Genomic DNA, 23,911 nt, shown 5'->3' with positions numbered 1-23,911 from the left:
GAACGCTTTACTCTGCTCCCAGGACGCTGTGTGATCGCGGTGCTGATCATGTTCTCCGAGCACTTTATTCTGCTCCCGGGATTCTGTGTGGTTATGGTGCTGATAATGTTCTCCGAACACTTTACTCTGCTCCCAGGATGCTGTGCGGTCGAGGTGCTGATCATGTTCTCCGAATGCTTTACTCTGCTCCCAGGATGCTGTGCGGTCGAGGTGCTGATCATGTTCTCCGAACGCTTTACTCTGCTCCCAGGATGCTGTGCGGTCGAGGTGCTGATCATGTTCTCCGAACGCTTTACTCTGCTCCCAGGATGCTGTGCGGTCGAGGTGCTGATCATGTTCTCCAAACGCTTTACTCTGCTCCCAGGATGCTGTGCAGCCATGGTGCTGATCATGTTCTCCGAATGCTTTACTCTGCTCCCGGGATGCTGCGTGGTCGTGGTGTTATTCCTGCCCCCTTAAAAGCTCCAGCCCCATCTCTTTCGCGGCTCCTGCTTTCCTACTGGACCTCTGAGTGCTGGAATTCTCCCCAGTCTCAGCCTTGGGCCTTCTTTTCTCCATCTGCGCTTATCACCCAGGTGATCTCATCCTCTTACATAGTTTTAAACACTGTCCATGAGTCAAGTACTTCAAATGCTCATCCTCAGCCTGCTGTTCCCTCTGAATTCCCTCTCAAACACCCACCTACACACCCAAGATCTCCACTTGTATGAAAATAGTTATCTAAAGTTTTGCAGAGCCAAAACAGAATCCTGGAGTTCCGCCACCACCCTCTGCTATAACAAAACTAAGTAAATTCGTTGCTCCCGATTCTCTCTTTCTTAGTAAATGGCATCACCTTTCTCAGTGCCTCAAGTCACATCATCGTTGAGACTTCTCCTTCTCTCACATCCACTCTATGAGCAAGGCCTGTTTGTGCTAGCATCAAAATGCAGCTATGGATCTGAACACTTTCAAACTTGGATCTTCAAGGAACTAGTACAATGAACATAAGCAAATCATACGTGCATAATCATAAAGCAACATGATTTACCTCCAATGTGCCTCCAAACATGGTCATTGGAGAAATCCTTCCCATGCCCCTAGATGACAATTTGGACAAGCCCATGACCATTCTGACAGCTCCTGGGTAAGGCGAAGTTCTACAGTCACTTTCAAGTGGAAAATACAGTTTCAACTCGGCAGTTGAAAGTGTTCAGGCCAGGTGTGGTGGCTCATGCCTATCATCCAAGCACTTTGGGAGGCTGACGCAGGTAGATCACTTGAGGTCAGGAGTTCAAGACCAGCCTGGCCAACATGGCGAAACCGCGTCTCTACTAAAAATACAAAAATTAGCTGGATGGGGTGGCTCGTGCCTGTAATCCCAGCTACTTAGGAGGCTGAGGCATGAGAATCACTTGAACCCAGGAGGCAGAGGTTGCAGTGAGCCAAAATCGTGCCATCGCATTCCAGCATGGGTGACAGAGCAAGATTCCGTCTCAAAAAAAAAGAAAGTGTCCAGTCTCAGTCTCAGCTGGTCATCAAACTGACATGCTTCACCCTGACAATACCCACTCTCGCTGGCTGGCCTGCCACAGCTGGCTGCTTTCAGTGGAAGAGAAAGATACGGCCCCTCTTTGCTCCACTGTACCCAGCATTGCTGTGGAGCTGCTGACCCAACACTGTCACAGCAGGGGAGGGAGAAGGGACAGCTATTATTCCTCGTGCGGTGCTGTCCTGAGATGATCTCACCTCTCTGGACCTAACAGGAATTTACTGCCGACTCGTCTCTCCCCAGGCTCATCCATGTGTTCTCCCAAAGCTCCATTTGACTCCGCCTGTTTTCCAGGCACAGACAAAGCCATTTCTCCTCCAGCTGGAGAGCCCCCATGCTGCCCCCCTACTGCCACCAGCTTTTCAGCAATCCACTCTGAACAGATGCTCCCTATTGAGACCCCATCACTCACCCAGTACTGGCTGCCCGCTCTTGCTCACACCCCCACCCCTGCTCCCAACATGGACTGAGCTTTCCATCTCCCTGCCTCCACCCCTACTGCAGGCCATGGGCTTCTGCCCACAAAGAACCCAGATGTCATTGCTTGAAGGAGCATATATCCGAGGGGCTACAAAAGTCCCTCTCACTGGGTTGGAGGTGAGGGGCAGGTTCTCGCTCTCTCCAAAGGATCCTCTTCAAAACTCCTGTCTAATCTCCAGTGACCGATCCTGTATGCCCTTAGTGTGGAGAAGTGGACTGGTCAGTTCTTGGCTACCTGCTCTGGGGCCTTGTGTGGCGCCAGCCCCAGGCACTGCCATGACTGCATCTTGCTGCCCCGGCCAAGCTTCCAAGGTATCATAGCACCTGTATGTCTGGTTTCTAGACCTCACCAGGCCTTGCCCTCCCAGTACCCTGTAACTCGTAACTGCCTGCTCCTCATCCTCTTCTGTTTTCTTCATGGCACTCGCCACTGTCCAGGCCCTTACGTGTCGAATGCCTCTGCTCACCACTGTGCAAGGAGAGCCAGCGCTCACTGGGTCCTACTGAAACACATGCTGGCTGAAACCTCTGTGGCCCCTCCTGGCCAGTGCTGCCTGCCCCAGGATGGGGCTCCTGCCCATCCCCTCCCACAGGAGGCAGAGACCCAGGCAGAAGAATCTGAGTCATGTGCCGCCCCTGGCCAAGTCCCAGTGGACACTGAGGGCTGTGGAGACCTGGTCACACAGTCCTTCATTTGGGTGGGGCCAGCAGGAATGCAGCCAGCTCAGAGCTATTTTTAGGATCTGTCTTTGTGGGAATTGTTCCTTGATTGGCTACAGGGAGAGAACAGCCAAGCTCCTCATCACCGCCTTTGTCCTGTTCCTCATTCCCTCAATCACACAAGCCTGTCATCAGACACGACTCCCACTCCAGGAGGAATCTGGTTCAAATGGACCCTGTGCTGGCTTTTCCTTAACTCCTCATCTGCCATCTGCCTGTTCAAGGAGCTTGATAAACGAGCTCAATAAGCATTTAGCGAATGTCTGCTGAATGCCCAGCCCTGTCCCCATGGACGCATGAGGCACAGGGCAGAGGGCCCCAGTCTCTCCCCAGGACCTGTCCACCATCATGCCACCAGCCCTCATGAGCACAGCTGCTGGAGGCTGGGGAGAGAGGCACAGGCTCCCAGGCACACGTGGACCAAGCTTCACCCCAGGGCACAAGTAACAAGCTCTAGGTGAAAGCACCTTGCACTACGGCCCCTCCCCACCCTGACAGCACCTGAGGGGAACACATCCTCTAGTTACTCAGAACCTAGCACCCTTCCCAGATTCCTGGCCCACAGGCGCCTGACCCTTCTCCACCTCCCACAGCCCCTCAAGTACTAACTTAATTATTCTCATGCCCTGGTAGCTCACAGGACTCACAGAGGGGATAGACAGCAGCAGGGGCCTTCCTATAAAGAGGCAGATCTGCTCAAGAGTCGGTGGTGGGGGGATGGGAGATTCCACCAACAAGGGACCCAGGCAGAGGCAACGCAAGGGAGTTGGGCCATCAGGCACCACCGCCAAGCCTTATACTCAACTTCAATCATGGCCACCAAACCCAGGCTGCCGTAAACTGCGGAGACAGGCCAGCATCCTGATGAGAGCGAGGAGACCAAAGAGGAAACAGGACCAGACAGACTCGGCATGAAGGAAACAAATGCACAAGCCACAGGCTCCACTCTAAGAATCCCTGCGTGACCGAGGAAGGTCTCGGGGGCCTTGGCCCTGCTCCGCGGTTCACCACCTTCGCCAGGCAGCCTGGGGACGGGAGGCCCAGCAGCCCTACTGGCCCTCGACTCCAACAGAGACCCTAGAGGGGTGGTACAGCAACAGCTGCCCATGGTCCTCAGGCTGGAGAAAGTTAGTCAGCTTCTCCACAACTCAGCCTCATCATCTGTGCAACAGGTTCCTGAGAGGAGTCAACAGGAATAAAACACTTCCCACAGGGCCTAACCCAGAGCAGCTAGCAGTACTACTATTGTCCTTGCCAACAGAAACAGCAGCATCTCCTCTGCAGTTTTCTTCTCTGACCTCCACCACTCAGCCTTCTGCTTCATTTTCATGAAGGAGTCAACTCCAGGAGGACCCACCTCAGGAGCCTGAGCTGAGGCTGCCTGTGGTGGACCCTTGGGTGGGGCGTCTGCCGGAAAGAGCCTGTATTTCATCCTAGGGGTGCAGGGAGGAGCCTAGGGCTGGGCAGAGGCTCTGAGGTCAGAAGGGCCCCCCTAAATGGACCCCCAGAGACAGCAGCTCAGGAGGTCCAGGGCCCGCCCTCAGGCCCAGAGCCAAGACGCCACTCACATTGTAGAGGATGTCAGTCCAGCCCTCCATGGTGATGCACTGGAACACCGTCAAGATGGCAAACAGGATATTGTCAAAGTTGGTGATGCCGAAGTTGGGTCCTGGCCAGTACTCCCGGCACTCAGTGTCGCCCTCGCACAGCCGGGCTGGGGCCTCCTTGCCACAGGGGAAGTCACCCACGGGCTCTGCATCTGTAAGAAGGAGAATGAAGCGGACCCTGAGCTCAGAAATACCAAGCTCTCCAATCCCTACCAGGATTCCTGGGCTCTGGAGAGCTCACAGCAGGTGGGCAGGAGCCAGCCACCAACAGAAACCCTCCCTCAACTTCCCACCATCCCTCCTCGAATCTGCATCAGGCACCGCCTCTTGCTGCCCCCAAGCTCAGGAGTGACCAGCTCAGGGAGTAAGGGCCGGCCTCTCCCTCCCTACTGGAACTTGCCCACCATCACTTGATGGTGGACTCACAGCCCATTCATCTTAAAACCAAAAACAACAAACTCCTAACCTCCCATTCTTCCCACCACCCTGACCGTTCCTCTCCCTCACAACCAAAGCACCACGCGGACCGTTCCTCTCCCTCACAGCCAAACTGCCTCCCTCACAGCCAAACTAGCATACGGACAGTTCCTCTCCCTCACAGCCAAACTACCACGCGGACTGTTCCTCTCCCTCACAGCCAAACTACCACGCGGACTGTTCCTCTCCCTCACAGCCAAACTACCACGCGGACTGTTCCTCTCCCTCACAGCCAAAGCACCACGCAGACCGTTCTCTCCCTCACAACCAAACTGCCTCCCTCACAGCCAAACTACCACGCGGACCGTTCCTCTCCCTCACAGCCAAACTGCCTCCCTCACAGCCAAACTGCCAGCAAGATCCTCCTGACACGCAGATCTAACTTGAGGCCCTTGGCCATCCCAAGCTGGACTCAGCCACTGTGCAGTCTGGTGCCTGTCAGGCAGAATGATCTGGAACCAACCGAACATGTACCCGGAGGGTGGCTGGAGACCTCCTGGCCCAGGTCTCACTGCACTGACCCTACAGGGCGGACATCCTTCTACTGTGCTGAAACCTAGCAGGCAGCCAGGGACCAGAGAAAGAGGGGTTAAAGAAAGACCAGAAAACCACTGCTAATCTCTGGAACAAGATAGCAAGCAGCACATTTACCCCCTTCACTCTCAAAAATCTCAATGAAAGGCCAAAAAAATATATTTTTAAAAAATGCAGGCCGGGCACGGTGGCTCACGCCTGTAATCCTAGCACTTTGGGAGGCCGAGGTGGGCAGATTGCCTGAGCTCAGGAGTTCGAGACCAGCCTAGGCAACATGGTGAAACCCTGTCTGTACTAAAATACAAAAAATTAGCTGGGCGTGGCACCATGGGCATGTAATCCCAGCTACTCGGGAGGCTGAGGCAGGAGAATTGCTAGAACCTGGGAGGCGGAGGTTGCAGTGAGCCGAGATTGCACCACTGCCCTCCAGCCTGGGCAACAGAGTGAGATTCCGTCTCAAAAAAAAAAAAAAAAATGTATAACAACACATGAAAATATCAACATAGGAGAAATTTTGTGGAGCTGCTCAGATGGAAAGCAAATACTCCCAGGTTTAGAAGGCAAAACTGACTACCTAAGTTTATTCCTCTCTGTCCAAATATCTTGATAAATGCTGGTAAAGAAGACTAGGAATAATGAGTTTCATCTCCTCCTTTCTAGTTCTTTTTTTTTTTTTTAACTTTTTATTTTTCTTGTCTCATGACCTGGCCATGACTACAAATGCTACGTGGACTAGAAGTGACTTGCTTTTGTTCTTGACTGTAAAGGGAAAGCTCTCAAGGCTTAGAGTGAGGTATGGTGTTTGCAGGAAATCTGCGGGGATTTAAGAAAATTCTCTTTTATTTACAGTTGGATTAAAGTTTTTTTGTTTTTTTTTTAAATCATGAACGATGTAAATTCTAGTAAAACCTTTTTCTAAAAGTGCTGGGACTATAGGTGAGCCACCGCTGGCTGGGTTTTCTCCTTTAATAAGTTTGTAGTTCAAGCCACAAACCTTAGCTTCATCCTTCACTCTTCTCTTTCTCTTACCCCCACATACAGACTCTCAGAAAGTTCTGTTGGCTTTACCTACAAATACACCCATAATTTGACCCATTTTAACCACCTCTACCACAACACCCTGGCCCCAGCCACCATCACCTCTGCTGGATTGAGATCTTCTACTCAACTCTGTTTCTGCCTTTGCCTCCCAGGAGCAGCCCGAATGACCAGAAGATGCCACACCTCACTCAAAGCGCTCCACTGTCTTCCCGTTTCTCTCAGAATAAGACAGGGCCATGAAGCCCACCTGATTCCTCTTGTTCTCGCTGCTCTGCACCATAGGCCTTTGCACCTGCTACTACTACTACTGGTAACTGAAGTTCTGCCCAGGTGGCCACACAGCTCCAATCTCCCTGCATTTAGATGCTGCTCGATGGTCACCTTGGCAGAGTGGCCTCCTGGGCCCCTCTGTAAAGCAGGCTCCAAATTATTCTATTTCAAATACCTTTTTGTTTTCTTCCCAAAAGTTACTACAATCGATAATTATTATATTTCTGTGTTTATTTACTTGTGTTTATCAGGCTATTGTCTATGTCCCCCACTAGAATGTCAGCTCCACCTCATGTATCTGGCACCAAGAAGGCCCCTCTAGCACCTAGAACAGTGCCCATCTCCTGGATGAACGCATCTGTGGCACTCGCCTGTGCTGGAGGGTGCTGCCTGGCCTCACCTGTGCTGTTGGGGAAACAGGCCTTGTGGAACTTGCCCATGTAGAACTCCAGGCCAATGATGGCAAACATGAGGATGGCAAAGAAGAGAAGCAGCCCGATCTGCAGGAGTGGAACCATGGCCTTCATGATGGACTTGAGCACCACCTGCAAACCTGGGGCCAGAACAGGGCAGGTCAGGAAGCAACGTGGGCACGGTAGGGCAAGGAGTTTGGTGGGGGCAGGGACAGAACAGCAGGAACCTAGCGGGGACAGCAAGGTGCTAAGCAGTGCGTGCTTGCAAGGTCAAAGGACAGAGCTGAAGCCCCTTAAGGCGCAGAGAGGCAGAGAATGCTTGTGTAGGGCAGAGCTGAGAGTCCTAGGGACAAAGCATAAGGTCCTAGAGAGAAGTCGACTGAGAAGTGTCTCAAAAGTAGGCAGAGGAGTGGGATGTGGGGGTGTCAGGGTATGAAGTCTGGGGTGGGGAGTGGGGCTCAAGGTGGGGCAACAGAGAATCCTGAGAGGAAAGAGAATGAAATCCTGAGAAGGAAGAGCCAAGTCAGAGGACATCCTGAGAGGAAAGAACAGGGAATTCTGGGAGGGAAGAGCAGAGAATGCTGGGAGCTAAGGGCAGGGGATCCTGGGAGGAAGGAGCAGAGAATGCTGGGAGCTAAAAGCAGGGGACCCTGGGAGGGAAGAGCAGGGGATCCTGGGAGAGAAGTACAGGTATTCCTAACAAACCCAACTCCTTGGGAGAAAGTGAGGCAAAAAGACCTGCCCCTGGGAATGTTCTGCCACTGGCCATACAGCATGTGAGGAACTGGGCAGAGGAGCCTGTAACCCTTGACCCCTCCCCTTCGAGTCTGGCCCCAGCACTTGGATATGGACCAGAACCATTGCCTGGCAAGGTCTCAGGGCAGAACAGGGAGCCAATCACAGGTCTTCCCTCAGTGGCCTCAGGAGGACACAGCACTAGTTCCATGTCCACTCAGGCCCTTAGGTAAACCTAAAACCAGACTTCCACTGGGCTGAAGGAATAGGGGTCCAGGTGGTCACTGGCTCATGAGGTCACCCTGGCCGTCGTCCTGCTCATGGCAGGCTCTGTGGGCTGCCCACTTCAGGAGCATGTCTTAAGGCTGGCCTCAGTCCCCAGTAGCCCTGACAAGACTGAGCCAAGAGACAAGTGGCCCTTTGCAGCTTTTGCACATTTTCTCAGGCATCCTTCCCCACCACCTTGGTCAACCTCTCATCCATTCTTTAACCTCAGAAAAAGAAGCAAAGTGCTAAAATGTGACAGAGTATGTGAGGAGGAACAAAGCTTCCATCTAGGGAAGCCAGGTCAGGGTAAAATAACAGCATCACCCTGTGGGCTTTCATGGAGGGTGTGACAGGCCAAAAAAGGCCTGCTCCTCCCTTCCTCCTGCCTGGTATCCTGGGGTCAAAAGTGGCAAGCTCAGAGTCTCCAAAGCCAAACCATGGCCATGGCCGTGTCTGTGGCGAGGGTAGGAGAGGAGGTTGTTATTCCAAGCAGGCTCGGGCCTGTCTTCGCTGGACTCACTTGGAATCCCAGACACCAGCTTCAGGGGCCTCAGCACACGCACAGCCCTCAGTGTTCGCAGGTCGAAGTCAGTTCCAGCCGTGGCAAGGATCCTGGCAGAAACAAGGAGAAGAAGGGAAGTAAAGGTTTCCACATTGAGCCTGGAAGAGGACACACTCCTCCCACCACCAGGGTCATGTCTCCCAAGAGCAGTGATACCTTCATTCCCGTGTCCCCACTGTCCAACCACAGGGCCAGCACCTGTGTCCCCACTGTCCAACCACAGGGCCAGCACCTGTGTCCCCACTGTCCAACCACAGGGCCAGCACCTGTGTCCCCACTGTCCAACCACAGGGCCAGCACCTGTGTCCCCCCACTGTCCAACCACAGGGCCAGCACCTGTGTCCCCCCACTGTCCAACCACAGGGCCAGCACCTGTGTCCCCCCACTGTCCAACCACAGGGCCAGCACAGAGCGGCTTGCCAGGTGACAGGAGGCAGGAACTGAATCCAGAAGCGCTCACAGGAATGTTCACAATCCCCCACATGACCAAACCTCCAGTTCAAAGGCACCATCTCTGAATAGACACTTGGCCCATGGCATGGCAGGAAAACTGTCCACCAATTGAGTTTAAGGCTGACCCATATCCCCTAACCAACCCCAGCTGCACTTCAAGCTGCCTTCTGAGAGGAGTGGCGACTGAGAGCAGGAGGAAGATGGAGCCTGAGGGACTCCTGAACCGACCCCCATATACCACCATTCTTTCCCTTATCTCAGGAAGATGGGAAAGTGGGGTATTGGGAAGGTGGAATGAGGAAGCCACTGTGGTCAGTTCTATCAGCAAAAAAACATATCCTAGTATCTCCCATCTTAAGAACAAAACTAAAGATCCCATATCTGCCTTCTACCACAGAGCATTTCTCTGTTCCCTTCCCATCAGAACTCATGGATGGTGTCAATCCTCGGTCTCACCACTTCCTTATCTTGTGCTCTCTCATTAGCTTTCTCTAGCCAGGTTCTCACCCACCTCTCCACTGAAATGCTACGTCAAGCCTTCCTCTTGCCAATTCTAACGGTCAAGTCTCCTTTAAAGTGTGTGGTCTCTTGCCTTAGGCCAACTCTCTCCTGTTTCCCTCCCACGCCCTGGGGGCTCCTTCTTAGTTTCTTTTGCCAGCTTTGCCTTCTCTGCCAGAGATTCAAAACGTGGGTGCCCCAAGGCTCAGTCCACGTAGGAGCTACCCAATAGCTTTGAGTATCACGCATGTCTGTTATTCCCAAATGTGTATCTTTAACCCAGACCTGGAGCTCTAGGCTCATATATACAACTGCCTTTTTAACAGTTCCATATGGGTATTTTAAAAAGCATATGAAACATTACACAACTAAAGAATTCTTTTTTTTACTTTAACACAAGTATAAAAGATGTACCTTTTTTCTACAGTTCAGAGTTGATACATCACAGTGACTAAGAAACTTTCTATTCTTACTTCCAGTCCTGCTCCCTCCCCCTTTGTTCCCCTCAGTGGATTGCATCAGTCACCTATTGTTTAAACTAAACCTGAAGCTTCATCCCTGACTCCGGTCCTTCTCTCATATGCCACATCCAGTTCACCAACAATCCTGCTGGCTCTGCCTCTAAAGCGCATCCAGGATTCTTGGTGAAGGCTTTGTGACCACCTGCTCCAAACACATAGCAGTGACAGACAAAATCTGAGACAGAGCTGGGGGTCAAAAATAAGATAAATATCAGCCGGGCACAGTGGCTCACGCCTGTAATCCCAGTACTTTGGGAGGCCAAGGCAGGTGGATCCCCTGAGGTCAGGAGTTCGAGACCAGCCTGACCAACATGGTGAAACCCCGTCTCTACAAAAAAAAATACAAAAACTAGCTGGCCGCAGTAGCACGTGCCTGTAATTCCAGCTACTCGGGAGGCTGAGGCAGGAGAACTGCTTGAGCCCGGGAGGCAGAGGTTGCAGTGAGCCAAGAGTGCGCCATTGCACTCCAGCCTGGGCAACAGAGCGAGACTCCGTCTCAAATAAATAAATAAATAAACGATAAATATCTCAAAATAAAAAAAGAAAAAAAGGACAATAAAAACCCTTCTATTCAAACCAAAATGCCAAGTTACCTGAGGAAGCCCAATGCTACGGGAAGACATTCAGCAGGATCAACTACTGAAAGAGGAATTTTGTTCAGATAAAAACAGTAAACTATTAAACAAAAACGGTAGAAAAGGTAGAAAATTTAAAACTAGATAGATCAACGGAATAGAATAATAACCCAGAAATAAACCCTCACATATATGTCAACTGGTTTTCAACAAAGGTACCAAGACCATTAAGCGGAGAAAGAATGATCTTTTCAACAACCAAGCAGAATAAAGTTGGACCCTTACCTTATACCAAATACAGAAAGTAACTCAAAATGGATCAAAGATCTAAATATAAGAGCTAAGACTAGAAAACTCTTAGAAGAAACATAGGGGAAAATATTCATAACATTGGATTTGGCAATAATTTCTCGGATATGACACCAAAGAGCACAGGCAATAAAAGAAAAAATAGATTAAATTGAACTTCATCAAAAGTAAAAAGTTTCGTGCATCAGAGCAAGGGTTCCCAACCCTCAGGCCACAGGCCAGTACTGTTCTGTGGCCTGTTAGGAATCAGGCCACTCTGCAGGAGGTGGCGGCAGGCGAGCAAGCATTACTGCCTGAGCTCCGCCTCTTGTCAGATCGGCAGTGGTATTAGACTCTCATAGGAGCATGAATCCTATTGTGAACTGCACATGTGAGGGATCTAGGTTGCATGCTCCTTATGAGAATCTAATGCCTAATGATCTGTCACTGACCCATCACCCCCAGATGGGACCGTCTAGTTGCAGGACAACAATCTCAGAGCTCCCACTGACTCTATATTATGGTGAGTTGTATAATTATTTCATTATATATCACAATGTAACAATAATAGAAATAAAGTGCACAATAAATGTAATAACACACTTGAATCGTCCCAAAACCATCCCCCGACCTCTGGTCTGTGGAAAAATTGTCTTCCATGAGCCCAGTGCCTGGTGTCATAAAGGTTGGGGGCTGCTGCATCAGAGGGCACTATCAAAAAGTGAAAAGAAACCTACAGAAAGGGAGAAAATATCTGCAAATCATATATCTAATAAGGGATTAATATCGAGAAAATATAAATACTCTTACAACTCAACAACAACAAAAACAACTCAATTTTAAAATGGGCAAAGGACTTGAATGAACATTCTTCCAAAGAAGATACACAAATGGCCGATAGGTGCACAAAAAGATGCTCAACATCACTAATCATTAGGGAAGTAAACATCAAAACCACAATGAAATACCACTTCATACTCACTAAGATAGCTATTATTGGCCAGGCACGGTGGCTCACGCCTGTAATCCCAACACTTTGGGAGGCCGAAGCAGGCGGATCACCTGAGGTCAGGAGTTCAAAACCAGCCTGGCCAACATGGTGAAATGCTGTCTCTACTAAAGATACAAAAATTAGCCAGGCATGGTGATGGGGGCCTGTAATCCCAAACACTTGGGAGGCTGAGGCACAAGAATCACTTAAACCCGAGAGGTGGAGGTTGCAGTGAGCTGAGATCATGCCACTGCACTCCAGCCTGGGTAATAGAGTGAGACTCCATCTCAAAAAAAACTAAAAATGAAAAAAAAAGTTAAACATAGAATTAACATATGATCCAGCAATTCCCCTTCTAGCTATATATCCAAAAGAATTGAAAGCAGGACTCAATCAGATGCTTAGACACCAACGCTCATAGCAGCGTCCTCACAATAACCGGAAGAGGAGAAGAACACAAATGTCTGTCGCCTGACGAATGTGTGCGCACAATGTGGTGCATGCACGTGAATAACTTCTTCCTCCACAAAAGGAACGAAGCTCTAATGCTGCATTTGCTGCAGCATGGATGAACTTGGGTAACATTATTCTAAGTGAAATAATCCAGACACAAAAGGGCAAATAACATACGATCCCACTTACACGAGGTACCTGGAATAGGCAAATTCACAGAGACAGTAAGTAAATTAGTGCTAAGCCAAGTCTGAAGGAAGGGAATGGGGAGTTCTTGCTTAATAGGTACTAAGTTTCTGTTTGGGGCAATAAAAAAAATTGGAAATTGCAAGGCCGGGAGCAGTGGCTCACGCCTGTCATCCCAGCACTTTGAGAGGCCGAGGCAGGTGGATCACCTGAGGTCGGGAGTTTGAGACAAGCCTGACGAACATGGAGAAACCCCGTCTCTACTAAAAATACAAAATTAGCCAGCCATGGTGGTGGGCGCCTGTAATCCCAGCTACTCGGGAGGCTGAGGTGGGAGAATCGCTGGAACCCAGGAGGCAGAGGTTGCAGTGAGCCGAGATTGCACCATTGCACTCCAGCCTGGGCAACAGAGAGAAATTCTGTCTCAAAAAAAAAAAAAAAGGTTAAAACAGAAGACTTCATGTTATACATATTTTACCACAATTTTTAAAAATTAAAAATTTAGCCAGGTGTGGTGGCTCACGCCTGTAATCCCAGCACTTCGGGAGGCCGAGGCGGACGGATCACGAGGTCAGGAGATTGAGACCATCCTGGCTCACACGGTGAAACCCCGACTCTACTAAAAATACAAAAAAATTAGCCAGGCATGGTGGCAGGTGCCTGTGGTCCCAGCTACTCGGGAGGCTGAGGCAGGAGAATGGCGAGAACCCAGGAGGCGGAGCTTGCAGTGAGCCGAGATCGCACCACTGCAATTGAGCCTGGGCGACAGAGCGAGACTCCCTCTCAAAAAAATAATAATAATAATTAAAAATTTAATATGCCAAAACCACTGACTTGTACACTTTAAATGGGAAAATTGTATGGTGTGTTAAGTTATATCTCAGTAAAGGTTTTTTTTGTTTTTGTTTTTGTTTTTTTTTCTTTTGAGACGGAGTCTCACTCTCTGTCACCCAGGCTGGAATGCAATGGCGTGATCTTGGCTCACGGTAACCTCCGCCTCCTGGGTTCAAGCGATTCTCCTGCCTCAGCCTCCCGAGTAGCTGGGATTACAGGCACTCGCCACCATATCTGGCTAATTTTTGTATTTTTAGTAGAGACGGGGTTTCACCATGTTGGCCAGGCTGGTCTCGAACTCCTGACCTCAGGTGATCCGCCCGCCTCAGCCTCCCAAAGTACTGGGATTAAAGGCGTGAGCCACCGCGCCCAGCCTCAGTAAAGTTGTTTTTAATAAAAGACCTCAGCAGAACCCTGGTGGAACTTAACAAGCTCATCTTTACATCCACATGGACAAGCAATGGGCCATGAACAGTCAAGCGATGCTGAAGAACAAACCGGGAGATCAGCTCTTGCTTCACTCCCCAAGACTTACTGTGAAGCTAAAATAATTAATACTCTGTGGATTGGATAGGGAAGGCATGGGGCAGAATGAGAGCCAGAAACAGGCCTGACGTATGAAACCAGGTGTTTGACAAAGGCAGTGGCGCCATTCCAAATCAGGGAAAAAGGGTGGAGCAGCCGCCAAATGATGCTGGAAAACCAGGTCACCCATCGGCAGAAAGAGGAAGCACCACTCGCGCAGAAATTCCAGGTGTATCAAAGACCTAAGCATGGAAAGCAAACTCTAAAGCCGCAAAAAAATACAAGAGAACAGCTCTGTGATGGTGAGGTAAGGAAGGATGACTTAAGACTAAAGTAATAGATTAATAAATGTGACTACGATAAAATAACACCGTACCATAAAAGACAGCATAAAGAAAGTGAAAAAGAATTGGTTTTCTGAATGTAGAAAAAATTTCTACAAATTCATATGAAAAATACAAATAACTAATCAGAAAAATCAACAAATTACAAGAGGGAAGAAGATGCTCAAAACGATTGGCAATCATGGAAATCCAGATTAAAATAACGAAGAGCTGCCACTTCACATCCTACGTTTAGCACAGTGTTAAAGCCTGGTGATGTGTTGGAAGAGAGAACTGTAGAATTGTTTTGGAGAGTATTTGGCCACTTCTAGGAAATTTTTAAATGAGCATCCCCAGGATTCAGGAAACCACTTCTAACCACACCCCAGGCACATTCTGGGGTAGCTGTGTTTGTAATAGTAAGAAAGGAAAATAAAAATGCCTTTCACAAGAAGAGAGAAAAATTGACTGTGGCATCTGCACACAATGGAATATTATTCTACAGTTAAAAATGAATGAGCATGTAAAACTAAATAAGCCTATGCACATTAACATGGAAAAATGTTTAACACAATGTTGACGGGTACAGGCTAGCTGTGAAATAATCATATATCTGTGTGTGAATACACAGACACACTCACACGCTACATTATTTATGGATACACACACAGCGAAAGGTGGAATGCCCACAAACCCACGTGCCCTGGCAGGATAAACACAACTCAGGACACCTGCTCCCACAGGGAGAAAAAGAGAAAGAGAAGAGAATCTGACTGGGGGACTGTATTCAGAAGACTTCAACCACATCTGTGATATTTTAGTTCTCTAAGAAAAATCTCCCAAGCTAACTCCCAATGTACAGAGAAATGCAGACCAGGGGAGCGTGCAGAGGAACACATATGTTAAAAAAGACATCACACGGGGATGCAGAGGAACACGTATGTTAAACAAGGCATCACACGGGGATGCAGAGAAACACGTATGTTAAATAAGGCATCACACGGGGATGCAGAGAAACACGTATGTTAAATAAGGCATCACACGGGGATGCAGAGAAACACGTATGTTAAATAAGGCATCACACGGGGATGCAGAGAAACACGTACGTTAAATAAGGCATCACACGGGGATGCAGAGAAACACGTATGTTAAATAAGACATCACACGGGGATGCAGAGGAACACGTATGTTAAATAAGACATCACACGGGGATGCAGAGAAACACGTATGTTAAATAAGGCATCACACGGGGATGCAGAGAAACACGTATGTTAAATAAGGCATCACACGGGGATGCAGAGAAACACGTATGTTAAATAAGGCATCACACGGGGATGCAGAGAAACACGTATGTTAAATAAGGCATCACACGGGGATGCAGAGAAACACGTATGTTAAATAAGGCATCACACGGGGATGCAGAGAAACACGTATGTTAAATAAGGCATCACACGGGGATGCAGAGAAACACGTATGTTAAACAAGGCATCACACGGGGATGCAGAGAAACACGTACGTTAAATAAGGCATCACACGGGGATGCAGAGAAACACGTATGTTAAATAAGGCATCACACGGGGATGCAGAGAAACACGTATGTTAAATAAGGCATCACACGGGGATGCAGAGAAACACGTATGTTAAATAAGGCATCACACGGGGATGCAGAGAAACACGTATGTTAAATAAGGCATCACACGGGGATGCAGAGAAACACGTATGTTAAACAAGGCATCACACGGGGATGCAGAGGAACACGTATGTTAAACAAGGCATCACACGGGGATGCAGAGGAACACGTATGTTAAATAAGGCATCACACGGGGATGCAGAGAAACACGTATGTTAAACAAGGCATCACACGGGGATGCAGAGGAACACGTATGTTAAACAAGGCATCACACGGGGATGCAGAGAAACACGTATGTTAAAACAAGACATCACACGGGGATGCAGAGAAACACGTATGTTAAATAAGACATCACACGGGGATGCAGAGAAACACGTATGTTAAATAAGACATCACACGGGGATGCAGAGAAACACGTATGTTAAATAAGGCATCACACGGGGATGCAGAGAAACACGTATGTTAAACAAGGCATCACACGGGGATGCAGAGGAACACGTATGTTAAACAAGGCATCACACGGGGATGCAGAGAAACACGTATGTTAAATAAGACATCACACGGGGATGCAGAGAAACACGTATGTTAAATAAGGCATCACACGGGGATGCAGAGAAACACGTATGTTAAAACAAGACATCACACGGGGATGCAGAGAAACACGTATGTTAAATAAGACAACACATGGGCATGGAGTCAGCAAGACCGAGACTGGAAACACAGATGACCCAGACAGTGAACAGCTCCTGAAAAGCTCCAATTCCATTCCCAAGAAAGACAAATTACATAGGAGGAAAAGTTTGTCTCTCCCTTCACCTTATAGCTTTTCTGTCTCCCAGGCACCAGGACGCTCTCTGACAAATGCTGAAATGTCAGCAAAGCGGCCTTAGGAGTCACCCTGGCAAGCCAAAGACACGAAAGACAGAACGCATTTTAACAAGGAGGAGTTGCTATGATCCTCTGGGGCCGGAAAACAACTCTTCTTTTTTGACGAAGAATTGAAAGTTGTGTAGACCCAGGCTGGACATTTCTATAATCTTAAGAGCCATAAAAACACAAAATCCGCTCAAGCGGTGTAAGCAGCCTCTGGAATAAATCACAACCTAACTGCAGCCCTGGGCCTCTGAGGCCTCCAGCATTTGAGTGGAGAGGCCCTTGCCATAGTCCACTAGTATTTTTCAGGAAAAAATCTGGTCTACATTCCAAGCATTCCAGCCAGCAAATGTGATGAGGCAGCCCAGAGGGGACAAGGGCAGGTCCGAGGTGACAGTGTCTTAGGACAAGGGCGGGACACCTCCATTCACTTGTTGGGAGGTGACAGTGTCTTCAGCGAACCAGCATATTTAACCCCAGGAAGGCTGAGAATTAAATGTAGCAATGTTTGTGGAAATCAGGTTTTCCGAATTGATGTTTTTTGAGTTATGATGAAGAATTTATCAGACCATATGAAGCTGTATTTAGCATCACATTGGCCCTGTGATTCGAATTTAAAATATGCAATGGAACTGATTGAGACTTGTAATTTTAAGTTGAAAACCTAATAAATTTATAGAAAGTATTGAACCATTTATGCAAATTTATGACTCACCATATTTACACTTTAATTTATTCAACATACAATACTTAAGTACTTAGGAAGGTCTAGTTACAGTAAATTTATAAACAAAATTTTAAATGTCTAACATTAAGTTTATAAAATAGGATGAAACATTACTTAAAATCTTCTTGAAAATGAATGTTAAAAATTGCTAAATTTACAAATATAATTTTTCATAAGTTGAATCTAAAAGCTTTTTTTTTTTTTGAGACAGAGTCTCACTCTGTCACCCAGGCTGGAGTGCAGTGGCACAATCTCGGCTCACTGCAAGCTCTGCCTCCTGGGTTCAAGCGATTCTCCTGCCTCAGCCTCCCGAGTAGCTGGGACTACAGGCACGTGCCACCACACCTGGCTAATTTTTGTATTTTTAGTAGAGACGGGGTTTCACCATGCTGGTTAGGCTGGTTTCAAACTCCTGACCTCGTGATCCACCCGCCTCGGCCTCCCAAAGTGCTGGGATTACAGGTGTGAGCCACCGCGCCTGGCCCCTAAAAGCTTTTAAAAACCCAACATTTTTGGATTTCTAACTTTAAAAATTCAATGTTGACATTTAGAAACTAGTTTCTGAAAAATATTTTCTATGCACGAAATCCATTCTCAAGAGTACTAACAAACCCACATTTATCATGAAGGATTTTCTTCAAGTCAGATAACAAAATAAGAAGTACCACCATAATTCTCATTTAATATTGTTTTAAGAGTTCTCACCAGCATAATAGGACATGAATAGGAAATAAGGAAAGAAATAGATAAAATGATCACTGCTGGCAGACAGTGATAAAACTCCCAGGAACTTGGTTAAGAACCAACGCAGGATCTCCCAGCAGCCTCAGCATCACCTGGCAGACCATTAGCAAATTCTTGAGGGGACAGCAGGAGGAGGGGGGAGGCGGAAGCAGTGCAGTGGCTCACACCTGTAATCGTAGCCCTTTGAGAGGCAGAGGTGGGAGGATCACCTGAGCCCAGGAGTTCAAGATTATCCTGGACAACATAGTGAGACCCATCTCTACAAAAAAAAATTTTTTTTAATTAGCCAGGCATGGTGGCACACACCTGTAGTTCCACCCTCAGGAGGCTAAGGTTGGAGGATGGCTTGAGCCCAGGAGGTTGAGGCTGCAGTGAGCCATGATCATGCCACTGCACTCCAGCCTGGGCAACAGAGCGACAGAGCAAGACCCTGCCTCTCAAAAAAAAAAAAAAAAAAGAGAGAGAGAGAAATAGTAATATATATATACATATTTTGAAAGAAAGAAATGCTAATTCCTTCCCAGAAAGAACTCAGAAATCAGAGGGCAGGGCCCAGCACTCTGGGTTTTACACGCCTTACGGGGTGATTCTGATGTTCACCCAAGTTGTGAGCCCCAGTGGTACAGAGCATCAGCTTGAAAAGCTTCCTTCTGGTTTGTGTGCCCTCCCGACTTCCAAAAAAGACAGAAAGCAGCACAAAACCCAAAAGCGCAGGATGATGAGATCAAACCAATGAGAGAAAGGAAAAAACTGGCAGGAAAAGCAACCTCCAGGTACCGTAATCACAACCAAAACTTCGGTCCAAGCCCATCAGCAAACAAAGCACTGCCCAGCTCTACCCAGAAGGGGTGTGCACTGGCACCCAGAACCAGCAGCCTGATGGATGGACAAACACCAGAAGCCACAGCAGTGACACCAGACAGGGACAGCCAGGAAGTGCAACGAACTAAATGTCTCCAATCAATACAAACCACTTAGGAATAGCTTTAACAGTGCAGGTTACTTTTATAAAGAAACTACAAAATCTATTTACGAAAAAAAAGGAGAGCTGAATAAATTTTCATACATACTACATTCCTGGATGGACAGACAGAATATATATTTATTTCTTAACTTGATTCTCCTGAAATCAATTTATAGATTCGGATAAATCAAAATCCCAATGGGATTATTGGGACTACAACAAAATGATCTCAAAATCTATCTGGAAAACTAACTAGGCAAAACGTTAAAAAATGATTCAAAGAAGAAAAGCAAGGAGAACAGGACTGGCTTCATGAGACATTAAACCCCTCCTCTGAGCTACACCACGAGACCACAGGCACGGACAGAGAGAGACCACTGATGCGCATGAGTTGAAGCAGGGCACGACCAAGTGATGAGAAGGTGAAGGGTTTTTGTTTGTTTGTTTGAGACGGAGTCTCGCTCTCTCGCCAGGCTGGAGTGCAGTGGCGCAATCTCGGCTCACTGCAACCTCCGCCTCCTGGGTTCAAGTGATTCTCCTGCCTCAGGCTCACGAGTAGCTGGGATTACAGGCACGCACCACCACACCTAGCTAACTTTTTTTGTATTTTTAGTAGAGACGGGGTTTCACCGTGTTGGCCATAATGGTCTCGATCTCTTGACCCCGTGATCTGCCCGCCTCAACCTCCCAAAGTGCTGGAATTACAGGCGTGAGCCACCGGTGAAGAGCTTTTTAATAGTATAATTTACAGGAGAAACAAAGCTCATCCAACTTTTAGGCATTTGTCCCAAGGAAATAATCAGAGATGTCTAAAGATATAGGCATGTGTTTTGGTTTATCTACAAAAGCAAAATAGGAAATAACCCAAATGCTTGACAAGAGGAATCTGACAGAGTTCTGCCCACAAAGCAGAATCGTCTCCTCAGAGGACACTCGGTGGTGGGGGTTGCCGGGACATCAGATGCTGAGACATCTGTGTGCAGTGAGCACTCGTGGGGCCCTCACCCTGCATCTTGTACGAGCCGGCACAGCTGCACCAGGTGGCCTGCCCACGACAGGAGGGGGGTGCCCGCAGTAGCCCTGGAGGGTGATATCAATTGTGTATTTAAAAACCTACACACAGAAAAGGCTTGGAAGGAAGGAAATAGCTCAAAATATTAACAGTGGATATCGCAGGATGGTGGCAGTGTGTGTCACAAAGTAAGAAAATCAGTTTTTTTTGTAAACAGAAAAGAAAAATGTTTATCCTCTGCTGACATTTAAACAAATACTAAATAAAATAACTTTGAGGTATTTAAATTAAAGATGTTATATTAACAACAATAGAAAAAAGGAAATTACAGCACACACACGCGAACTTAACAAGTATTAAATACCAACACAAGTATTGGGTACTTTCTATGCCCTGAAGCCTTAGGCTCTAGAAAAATCCTACTGAAAAGCAAGGAGGCAACAGCTGCCTTGGAGAGGAGGGGTGTTGGGGAGGGGCTAAGAGCCAGTGGGACCTCTCACTCCACCCCTGGTTTCTCCTTCTCTAGGAGGAACCAGTGTTTTCCTTCTTAGCTCCAGGCCAGGCACAGTACCTGGTAGGCAGTGTGCACTCAATAAACGTTAATGGAGAAATTTCCAAAATGAAATGGCAAAGAACCCCAGAGATAACTCACAAAAGTAAACACCATTTAGTAATGTGTGAACATGCTCAAACTCATCAGTAATGGAAAAGGACAACAAGGTACAGATTTATATTGAATAAATTAACAAGAGCTTTGAAAATATATCCAGTGGTGGCAAAGCTGACATTAAAACTAATGATTTAGGCCAGACGCGGTGGCTGACGCCTGTAATCCCAGCACTTTGGGAGGTCGAGGTGGGTGGATCACTTGAGGTTAGGAGTTCCACGCCAGCCTGACCAACATGGTGAAACCCCGTCTCTACTAAAAATACAAAAAATCACCCGGGCATGGTCGTGGGCACCTGTAGTCCCAGCTACTCAGGAGGCTGAGGCAGGAATCATGTCAACCCTGGAGGTTGAGGTTGCAGTGAGCCGAGATCACACCACTGCACTCTAGCCTGGGCAACAGATCTAGACTCAGTCTCAAAAAAAAAAAAAAAATCACAAAAAAACCCTAATGATTTACACAGAACTGGTGGAATACGAACTTATATATCCCATTTGGAAAACAAATTGGCAAAATGTCTCAGGAGCCACGAGATGTTTAAACACTTGTACCCAGTCCACTCTGACAATCCGTATCACCAAAATAATGCAAAATAATAATAACCCCATCTCTACCAAAAATACAAAAATCAGCTAGGCGTGGTGGTATGCGCCTGTAATCCCAGCTACTCAGGAGGCTGAGGCAGGAAAATCACTTGAACCCAGGAGGGTGGTGGAGGTTGCAGACATGGACACGGTGACACACAGACACGCAGGCATAGGCAGAGACACACGGACACAGGAACACAGAAACACATGGCTCAGACACAGGGATGGGACACATGGCACAGACACGGACACACAGACACAGAGACACAGACACGGGAACACAGAGACAGAACAGACACAGACACAGGGACACAGACACACAGACACATAGTATAGACACTGACACAGGGACACAAAGACACACAGACACAAACACAGTCACAGGGACACAGAGACACACAGCACAGACACGGACACACAGACAGAGACACAGGGACAGAGAGACACACAGCACAGACACAGAGACACACAGCACAGACACGGACACACGGACACAGAGACACACAGCACAGACATGGACACAGGGACACAGACACAGAGACACACAGCACAGACACACAGACACAAGGCACAGAGACACACCACGGCACAGACACAGACACAGGGACACACGGTACACACACAGACACACGGACACAGGGACACACAGACACAGGGACAGAGAGACACACAGCATACATATAGAGACACACGGCACAGACACAGGCACACACAGCACAGACACGAACACAGAGACACACATACACAGACACAGAGACACACATCACAGACACGAACACAGAGACACACAGACACAGGGACACACAGAACAGACACAGACACAGAGACACACATACACAGACACAGAGACACACGGTGCAGACACACACAGCACAGACACAACAGCAGTCACACATGTAAAGACCCACCCAAGGTCGAGTAGTGCTCCCAGCCCCACAGAGGGGAGGAAGGCTGGAACCACACTGCTGCAGGCTTCTTCTGAGCCCCCTAACCCTAACCCAAAACTCACCCCACATCCCCCAGACTCTAGGTCCCAGCCACACGCCCTCCACCTGGGCCGGGGATCACCCTGCCTTTCCACAGCCGTCTGTGAGGAGCTTCTAGGGCACACCCCAGCCAGGCCTGGTCTAGCCACCTCCACACTTCACAGCCCAGCCATACCCCACAGGGCCCCCCAGTTCTGAAAATGCCAAGAGCTGGCAGAGGTGACTGGGGACTCACAGCTGTTATGTTCTATGAGAAACTATGGATGCTCCCTTGTCCCCACGCATCTGGGCCACGCTGGCCAGCCCCTGTACCCCGTCCCTGTGGCACAGAGCCCTACCCACGCCCCATCAACCTGGACCAGCCCCTCAGAGGGTCTACGCTGAGCCAGGGGAGACCACAAATCCTGCACAGGTGCAGGGGTCCCTGGGCCAGGGCAGGTGGGTCAGGTGCCAGTCAGGCCCAGTCCAGGGAGACTGCTTACTACTCTCAGGCTGGTTCTACATGGGAGCCAAGCTGGCAGGGGAAGCACCACCTCCAGGATCTGCTTTGTCACTGACCTTCCGGGCACTGGTTCTCACCCAGAAGCCTGCTTGCAGTTGCCATGGAGAGAGCCTGCAGTTCTCGGCCAAAGACGCCGCAGCATCCCCTCGGACTCCCCACCCCAGTCCCTGCTCTAACAGGCCAAGAAGTGGGAGCCACCTAGCCTGCTCCAAAGCAAGGATAGGGGAGAAGAAGAGCTAGGCATGGCATGCGGGGAACCCCAACCCCAAGCACACACACGACAGCGGTGAGCCATTACTACAAGCCAGGGACTCTCATGACACCCTCAGGAGCTGGCACACTACACAGTTCTTTGTAAGAGAAGGAAACTGAGGTTAAGAGAGCACATCCCAATCCCAGTGCTTTGGGAGGCCAAGACAGGTAGATCATCTGAGATCAGGAGTTCGAGACCAGCCTGGCCAACATGGTGAAACCCCACCGCTACTAAAAAAAAATACAAAAATTAGCTGGGCATGGTGGCGCGTGCCTGTAATCCCAGCTACTCAGGAAGCTAAGGCAGGACGATTGCTTGAACCTAGGAGGCGGAGGTTGCAGTGAGCCGAGATTGCAGCACTGCACTCCACCCTGGGCAACAGAGAGAGACTCCATCTCATAAAAAAAAAAAAGAAAGAAAGAAAGAAAAAAGAAGGCCAGGCAGGGTGACTCACACCTATAATCCCAGCACTTTGGAAAGCTGAGGCGGGAGGACTGCTTGAGTCCAGGAGTTTTAAACCAGCCTGGGCAACATAGTTAGACTCCATCTCAACAAAAAAAATTTTTAGGGAGGCTGAGGCGGGCGGATCACGAGGTCAGGAGATCAAGACCATCCTGGCTAACATGGTGAAACCCCGTCTCTACTAAAAATACAAAAAATTAGCTGGGCATGGTGACGGGCA

At 48.5% G+C, this 23,911-nt stretch overlaps 1 protein-coding gene across 7 annotated transcripts in view; it reads right to left on the bottom strand.

The window, feature by feature from the left end:
• Positions 1-23,911, bottom strand: part of CACNA1B (calcium voltage-gated channel subunit alpha1 B) — a 247,192-nt gene that overhangs the window by 202,023 nt on the left and 21,258 nt on the right. For all 7 annotated transcript variants that reach the window (XR_008510062.2, XR_008510061.2, XM_054520928.2 and 4 more), the window contains exons 4-6: positions 8,596-8,687; positions 7,061-7,213; positions 4,300-4,490 (exon numbers count right to left, since the gene is read on the bottom strand). Coding sequence is in view for 5 of the 7 variants with exons in the window: in XM_054520928.2 (XP_054376903.1) it covers positions 4,300-4,490; positions 7,061-7,213; positions 8,596-8,687 (436 nt within the window). In the remaining 2 variants the exon portion in view is untranslated. The remainder of the gene's footprint in view (positions 1-4,299; positions 4,491-7,060; positions 7,214-8,595; positions 8,688-23,911) is intronic.

The sequence above is a fragment of the Pongo abelii genome, chromosome 13 (genome assembly GCF_028885655.2).
Source record: "Pongo abelii isolate AG06213 chromosome 13, NHGRI_mPonAbe1-v2.0_pri, whole genome shotgun sequence".
Taxonomy (NCBI): Eukaryota; Metazoa; Chordata; class Mammalia; order Primates; family Hominidae; genus Pongo; species Pongo abelii.
Note: the sequence above shows the minus strand (reverse complement) of the source record. Positions and strands in the feature narration are given on the sequence as shown.